The sequence below is a fragment of the Hyla sarda genome, unplaced genomic scaffold, assembly GCF_029499605.1.
Source record: "Hyla sarda isolate aHylSar1 unplaced genomic scaffold, aHylSar1.hap1 scaffold_85, whole genome shotgun sequence".
Lineage (NCBI taxonomy): Eukaryota > Metazoa > Chordata > Amphibia > Anura > Hylidae > Hyla > Hyla sarda.
This window is the reverse complement of record NW_026610877.1, coordinates 536,161-545,436: the sequence shown is the minus strand read 5'-3', so window position 1 is coordinate 545,436 and position 9,276 is coordinate 536,161. Positions and strand designations below refer to the sequence as shown.

The 9,276-nt window shown below is 32.3% G+C and overlaps 1 protein-coding gene across 2 annotated transcripts in view; it reads right to left on the bottom strand.

Annotated features, from left to right (window-relative positions):
* Positions 1-946: 946 nt before the first annotated feature.
* The window catches only part of LOC130347721 (transcription factor SOX-5-like), a 335,063-nt gene continuing 326,733 nt past the window's right edge, over positions 947-9,276 (bottom strand). For both annotated transcript variants that reach the window (XM_056554667.1, XM_056554668.1), the window contains exon 14: positions 947-5,542. In XM_056554667.1, the coding sequence (XP_056410642.1) occupies positions 5,242-5,542 (301 nt within the window). In that variant the 3' untranslated portion in view covers positions 947-5,241. The remainder of the gene's footprint in view (positions 5,543-9,276) is intronic.

Genomic DNA, 9,276 nt, shown 5'->3' with positions numbered 1-9,276 from the left:
ACTGTGAACTGAATGAATATAAAATTACATTGTATATACCGTAATATAAAAAAAATTAAATAATATATAAAGATGATATTATAATAATAAATATTATTATTAATAATAGTATTATTTTTATTAATAATAATAATAATAATAAAATGAATGAAGTGAATCATATAAGAAAATCCCAATAATTCAGAACCCAGGGAGACGTGACGGGTGATGTCAGCATTTTGCGCAGTTATAAAGACTTTATTGTCTCGTCTCGTACGTTGGAGACATTTCCAGGAGCTGAAATAAAACACGAGCACACGGGGCAGCTATGAACACATCTGTTGTTTTATTGGTGCCTTGCAGGGCAGTAATACTGAAAAAGGGAAACGCAGAAACCAGGATGTCTGAAACGCACATTTTTTTCAGAGTACAATAAATCCTCTTTTTTTTTTTTTCCATTATTGTGGCATGACGGATAAACAAAAAAACAAAAACAAAAAACATGAAAATATACAACTTATATTACACTATGTGTTATGAACAAAATATAAATCTATTCCTCTATGTTATATTTACATACTTATTTCTTAGTAAATTTCAAGTGAGATGGTGATTTGCACGTACTTTGCTTTGAGCTCCAGGCATTGATTGTCATTTCTTTTTCTTTTCGTCTACACCCAAAAGAATTTTATTTTTATTTTTTCAGTGAACTAATGGGTAAAACTACAAATTCAGCCAGCAACCAAAACGCAAATACAAAAAAAATAAAAGTACATTAATATTATTATTTTTTTTCCTAACATAAATACAAAATGCAAAAAAAGATTATTTTTCTTATTATTCCAAAATGTATAAACCAAGAACATCTGCAAAAAATAAAAATAAAAATAAATCCCCTTAAAAATAATAAAACATACAAATCAGACATAAATAAAGATGTCAAATTTACTAATAAGTTGGCGATTGGATAATAATAAAATTCAGGGGAGGGGGGTAGGGAGTAATTTTTGTATAATTCATAATGGCAGCAGCTTTATCAACTCTGCGGTACCGTTACATTGACGACGTTTTTTTTTGTAAATCGAATATACAAAATGTTATTCACTCCGTAGGTTAATATATAATGTCACAGAGAACGGAGGAAACAGATACAGACCGGAAAACATGATACATAGGGAAAAACTCCAGCAAAACCTAAACGAGAGCCCAAATCTAATAGGAAAAAAAAGCGTAAATTAAATTATAATAATTAAAGTGTAATAATATAAGGAAAACAAGATACATAAGAAGGTTCAAGAGACAAAATTCAGCATTTTTCCTTCCTTCCTTTTTTTTTTTTTTTTTTAGAACAGGCCCCAAAATAAAGTCTCTCTGAGGTAAAATGTTACAGAAAACAGCAAAGATAAAAAGTTTCTTTCGAAATGTTGGATTTTTTTTTAGTTTTGTCAATTTTTCAAAAACGGCAGACTTGGCTTAAAACGCTATGACATTTTTTGTTTTTTTTTCAGAAACGGTTGTACATTGTCAGACATTTTGCTTAGAATTTTATTACTTTTCGGACATTTTTTTTGTTTCCTTAAAATTTCTTTAAGTAAAACTTTGCTTTAAGTAAATTTTTTTTAAATAAAGTTTTTGCATATTTTGCATAACCAGCAGGCACCTTGTCAGACATCTGTTCAGAACTTAGTTTTATTTTGTACTGAAAATTTTTTTTGGGGGTGGATCCCAGGATCAAAATTTTAGATTTTTCACACTTTTTAATTAATTTCGCACTAAAGTCTAAATTTCCCCCAAACAACACTGTTACAATAAACTCTTTGTGGTCATGGCAGCACGTGTGTGTGTGTGTGTCCGGGCTGCGCCGCCTTCGGTGGTATTTGTGGCCAATGTTGCCGATTTTGCAGAAAGTTTAGTCAACTATTTACTATACTGGTGGGTGGTGCTTCGTAACTTTAGGAGAAAAAAGTTTTGGGGGGGGGGTCTATTTGATACATTTACGAAAATATATCCTTTACTGCCCAAAAATATCTATAGATACATATAAGAAAAATTTTTCGATACATATAGGGGAAATTACAATAATAATAATAAAAAAAGTTAGTTTAGTCGAGTGTTTCCCAACCAGGGTGCCTCCAGATGTTGCAAAACTACAACTGTCCAGGCAACAGCTGGAGGCATCCTGGTTAGAAATCACTGGACTGATCTAACTTTTTTTTAAATCATTATTTCACAATGTGTCTTAATATTTTACGTAAAAAAATACATTTATGTCAGAATAAACCAGCCAAAGACTGTCCGGGCATGCTGGTAGTTGAAGTTTTGAAACAGCTGGAGGCACCCTGGTTGGGAAACACTGCTCTAAGCACAAGGGGAAATCAATCATCCAGCCATTGTTTCCCTATAAGTTTTCTCCACTTGGATGTTTTTTCCGTCTCCTAAGGGCTAGAGGGTGTCCGGGCATGCTGGGAGTTGTAGTTTTGCAACAGCTGGAGGCACCCTGGTTGGAAAAACACCGACATAAATGTATTTTTTACCCTAATGGTCGAATTTTTATGACTGAAGGTGTGTAAATCGCAGCTTTCTCCGCTTTTATAGACCCTGGCCGGGGGTTGATAAGATGCCGATGCGAAGGTCAACGTTGACTTTTTTGTTTTTCTTTTCAAGAGAAAAAGAGGTGAGTGGAAAAATCGCGGTTTGCGGCTGTTTACGTGCCAGTCTCCCTGGCAAAAGTTTCTTAACAAAATTAACTTTTGGCAAGAAATCGCAACGCGCAGCCAAGAAAAACAGGGATCACAGAGAATGGCCAAGACGTGATCTGTAGCCCCATAGAAGAATAACCGGGGCTGCGTGTTTTGTTTGGCCCCTCACGCGGCCGCTTTGGTGGCAACTACCTGGAGCTTAAACAAAGTATTTTTGTAGCCCGGAGTCCGCGGCGTTCGCACACGGCACATTTCACATGACGGCTATTAAAGCATCAAGCGAATATGTGGGACAGACGCACGAGTCAGACCGAAGGCCGCTCGCAAAATAATGTAAAAAAAGAAAAACAACATTACTTTTTTTTTTTTTTTACATTCCACACATGAATAAATTTAATAAACAAGACGGGGAAAAAAAAAAAAAAACGCACAAAGGTCTTTCTGTCCGGGGAAAAGGAATGGTCGACGGGGGCAAATTCTAAAAAAAAAGTTCTGTCAATGTATAAAGAAAAATCCAACATTTCTTTGTAGATTGTTGAGGGTTTCAAATAAACTTTTTTCCGACATTGTTTTTTTTTGTGTAAAATTCTAACAGATAAAATAAGATCAATAATAACCAGGAAATAAAATAAATTATCCATTAATTTACTAAAAATCCGGGAACGATGTAAAGAAAACAAAAAAAGAAAAAAAAAAAAAAGAGAAAAACATCCTAAATCCTTAGAACATGAGACAAAAAGAAGATAAAATAATAATATAAAAAGATCTAAAACAACAGGCACGATACATTGGGTCCTCCGGGGGGCTATGGGCCCCCGCTACCCGAGGAAACCAACGATCCACTGAAGAAGAAGCAGAACGAGTCTATAAATTAGCAGAAGGGTTGAGAGGATGAGACGTCTCCATCATCATATTCAAAAACTTTTAGACAATAAAAAAACATTTTCTCCAGCAGGTAAAAGATTCAATCTGTTTAAGCCATTTAAGCAACTTCCCTAATTTAAATAAAATAAATAAAAGCTAAAATAAAATAAAAAATAAAAAATCAGGGGGCAGGGTGAGGGGGGGATCGGAATCTGCTCAACAAACTCCGAAGGACGTGAGGTCACAACAGAATCTGCGCAATTCTCCTTTTCACCAGGAAGATACAAAAAGTTTCGGAATATTCTAGACAATAAATCCTAAAAAAAACAAAAAAACTGTGAGCGTCGGGGCCTGTGAATTCTCACAATTGTAAAATTTGTAGAATTGAATTTTTTTTTAAAATGTACATATATATATATATATTTATATATTCCTTTATTTTATATGAAGCTCGAAACAAACCCCCAGCCCTCCCCCCCCCAAAAAAAAAAAAAAAAATAATAAAATTGTGGCCAAATTTGATTTTATATTTAAGAGTTAATATATTTCTATAAAAAGTTTATTTTTTATTTTTTTTATTTTAACATTTTAAAACATCCTATTTTGTTTTTTGTTTTTTTTTACTTTTTTCAAAAATGTAATTTTTTTTTTTTTAATTCTTCCCGTCTTTTCTTTTGCTAAATCTTTGAAGTGCAAATATTCCTTAAAGGCTTCTTAAAGTCTCGTTGCCGAGCAGGATAAAGGGATCAGATCCCGTGGGGACGCCCGCTCCATACGTGGCGTCTCCGGACATTTTGTGTATTTTTTTTTTTTTTTTGTGTCTCTCACCTGAGAACCGCGACTACAGTTTCTGTTCAAAAAATAAACACAAAATAAAATAAGAAACATTTCGCTCTTCCCGTCCTTGTAAGACGTAACACTGTCCTAGGGTCAGACGGACCGAAAACATCAGAATATTCAGCACAAATTTGGCACTTTGCTAGAAAAATACAGAATAAAAAAACAAAAACAATGATATGCAACAGGTCGGGGGTCGGGGGTCCACACACGGTGCTGGCAGTCCTCGGGATCCGCCCACAACACTGAGATATAAAGGGAAGGGGGAGGAGTCGGCCAGGAGCATCTTTTTTGTTAGGTGCATTACTTAAAATAAAAATAAAAACATAAAAAAAAATCTTAAAAATGTAAAATAAAACACAAAAAAAATCTTATTGTTCCTTAAACTTTAGCACAAAACGACAAAACACATTCACAAGCCACTTGTTGGCACTGTGTACCTGAGTGAGAATTTTCTAGAACATTTTCGAACAAACAGCCATAAAGTTTTTCTTTTGTTTTTTTTTTTAATTTTTTTTCTTTTTTTTAAAGTTTTTGTCTCTCTCTCTCTTTTTTTTTTTATATTAAAAAAAAAAACAAAAAAAAAATTAAAAGTTTGACGGGTAAGACGTCAGTGCTAAGCAGCTGATTTACTGGCATGTAATTTACCCATAGCTTATCCCATTCTTTTGGTGGAAATGTCGCTGTCACGCGTTTCGTTCCCGTTCCGACCAGTCTGGTGAGCGGATTGTGGGTCGAAGTCCCAGCTTGTGGTAGAGAACAGTTTAAAGTAACAGTCAGTGTATTAGTCGCCGGGGCGCCGCTGATCCAGGGGGGTTGGGCTTTGAGAAGTCCACAGAAGTTCACGTTCCCCCCCCGTGTATCAGTTGGTTTGCTCCGCGCTGTGATGTTCGCTGTCGCTGCCATAGTCCACGTCTGGATCGTCCTCCTCATCGTAATCGTCAAATATTTCACCGTTAATGTCGTCGGCCGGCACCTCCTCCTTGATGTGCGGCTCCTCCCCTTTTAAGCTGTAAGTGCTCTGGATGACCTGCATGCCCGGCTCGGGGCTACTCGACACACTCGAATGTTCAGAGGGTAAGTGAGGGGAGGGCATGCCCGCCATAGCTATGGCACCGGGGTAGACTACACCCGACGTGGTGATCGGGATCTGTGCTTGTTGGCTGCAAAGACAAAGAGAAATCATTAGATGAAGTAGGGAGATAGATATGAGATAGATAGATAGATAGATAGATATGAGATAGATAGATAGATAGATAGATATGAGATAGATAGATAGATAGATAGATAGATATGAGACAGATAGATATGAGATAGATAGATAGATAGATAGATATGAGATAGATAGATATGAGATAGATAGATATGAGATAGATAGATATGAGATAGATAGATATGAGATAGATAGATATGAGATAGATAGATATGAGATAGATAGATAGATATGAGATAGATAGATATGAGATAGATAGATATGAGATAGATAGATATGAGATAGATAGATATGAGATAGATAGATAGATATGAGATAGATAGATATGAGATAGATAGATATGAGATAGATATGAGATAGATAGATATGAGATAGATAGATATGAGACAGATAGATATGAGATAGATAGATAGATAGATAGATATGAGATAGATAGATATGAGATAGATAGATATGAGATAGATAGATATGAGATAGATAGATATGAGATAGATAGATATGAGATAGATAGATATGAGATAGATAGATAGATATGAGATAGATAGATAGATAGATAGATATGAGATAGATAGATAGATAGATAGATAGATATGAGACAGATAGATATGAGATAGATAGATAGATAGATAGATATGAGATAGATAGATATGAGATAGATAGATATGAGATAGATAGATATGAGATAGATAGATATGAGATAGATAGATATGAGATAGATAGATATGAGATAGATAGATAGATATGAGATAGATAGATATGAGATAGATAGATATGAGATAGATAGATATGAGATAGATAGATATGAGATAGATAGATAGATATGAGATAGATAGATATGAGATAGATAGATATGAGATAGATATGAGATAGATAGATATGAGATAGATAGATATGAGACAGATAGATATGAGATAGATAGATAGATAGATAGATATGAGATAGATAGATATGCGATAGATAGATATGAGATAGATAGATATGAGATAGATAGATATGAGATATATAGATAGATAGATATGAGATAGATAGATAGATATGAGATAGATAGATATGAGATAGATAGATATGAGATAGATAGATATGAGATAGATAGATATGAAATAGATAGATAGATAGATATGAGATAGATAGATAGATATGAGATAGATAGATATGAGATAGATAGATAGATATGAGATAGATAGATAGATATGAGATAGATAGATATGAGATAGATAGATATGAGATAGATAGATATGAGATAGATAGATATGAGATAGATATGAGATAGATAGATATGAGATAGATATGAGATAGATATGAGATAGATAGATATGAGATAGATATGAGATAGATATGAGATAGATAGATAGATAGATAGATAGATATGAGATAGATATGAGATAGATAGATATGAGATAGATAGATATGAGATAGATATGAGATAGATATGAGATAGATAGATAGATATGAGATAGATAGATAGATATGAGATAGATAGATATGAGATAAATAGATATGAGATAGATAGATATGAGATAGATATGAGATAGATATGAGATAGATAGATAGATAGATATGAGATAGATAGATAGATATGAGATAGATAGATATGAGATAGATAGATAGATATGAGATAGATAGATATGAGATAGATATGAGATAGATAGATATGAGATAGATAGATATGAGATAGATAGATAGATATGAGATAGATATGAGATAGATAGATATGAGAAAGATGGATATGAGATAGATAGATATGAGATAGATAGATAGATATGAGATAGATAGATATGAGATAGATAGATATGAGATAGATAGATATGAGATAGATAGATAGATAAGAGATAGATAGATAGATAGATATGAGATAGATAGATAGATAGATAGATATGAGATAGATAGATATGAGATAGATAGATAGATATATATGAGATAGATATGAGATAGATAGATAGATATGAGATAGATGATAGATATGAGATAGATATGAGATAGATATGAGATAGATAGATATGAGAAAGATGGATATGAGATAGATAGATAGATATGAGACAGATATGAGATAGATATGAGATAGATAGATAGATAGATAGATATGAGATAGATAGATAGATATGAGATAGATATGAGATAGATAGATAGATCTGAGATAGATAGATAGATAGATATGAGATAGATATGAGATAGATAGATATGAGATAGATAGATATGAGAAAGATAGATATGAGATAGATAGATAGATATGAGACAGATATGAGATAGATATGAGATAGATAGATAGATAGATAGATATGAGATAGATAGATAGATATGAGATAGATATGAGATAGATAGATATGAGAAAGATGGATATGAGATAGATAGATATGAGATAGATATGAGATAGATAGATAGATATGAGACAGATATGAGATAGATATGAGATAGATAGATAGATAGATATGAGATAGATATGAGATAGATAGATATGAGAAAGATGGATATGAGATAGATAGATATGAGATAGATATGAGATAGATAGATAGATATGAGATAGATAGATATGAGAAAGATGGATATGAGATAGATAGATATGAGATAGATATGAGATAGATAAATAGATAGATATGAGATAGATAGATATGAGATAGAGATTCGATAGATAGATATGAGATAGATATGAGATAGATATGAGATAGATATGAGATAGAGGTGAGATAGATAGATATGAGATAGAGATGAGATAGATATGAGATAGATAGATATGAGATAGATAGATATGAGATAGATACGAGATAGAGATGAGATAGATATGAGATAGATAGATATGAGATAGATAGATATGAGATAGATAGATAGATATGAGATAGATAGATAGATATGAGATAGATAGATATGAGAGAGATAGATAGATATGAGATAGATAGATATGAGATAGATAGATAGATATGAGATAGATAGATAGATATGAGATAGATAGATAGATATGAGATAGATAGATATGAGAGAGATAGATAGATATGAGATAGATAGATAGATATGAGATAGATAGATAGATATGAGATAGATAGATAGATATGAGATAGATAGATAGATATGAGATAGATATGAGATAGATATGAGATAGATAGATAGATAGATATGAGATAGATAGATATGAGATAGATAGATATGAGATAGATAGATAGATATGAGATAGATAGATATGAGATAGATATGAGATAGATATGAGATAGATATGAGATAGAGATGAGATAGATAGATATGAGATAGAGATGAGATAGATAGATATGAGATAGATATGAGATAGATAGATATGAGATAGATAGATAGATATGAGATAGATAGATAGATATGAGATAGATAGATATGAGAGAGATAGATAGATATGAGATAGATAGATATGAGATAGATAGATAGATATGAGATAGATAGATAGATATGAGATAGATAGATAGATATGAGATAGATAGATATGAGAGAGATAGATAGATATGAGATAGATAGATAGATATGAGATAGATAGATAGATATGAGATAGATAGATAGATATGAGATAGATAGATAGATAGATAGATAGATAGATATGAGATAGATAGATATGAGATAGATAGATAGATAGATAGATATGAGATAGATAGATAGATATGAGATAGATATGAGATAGATAGATATGAGATAGATAGATATGAGATAGATAGATATGAGATAGATATGAGA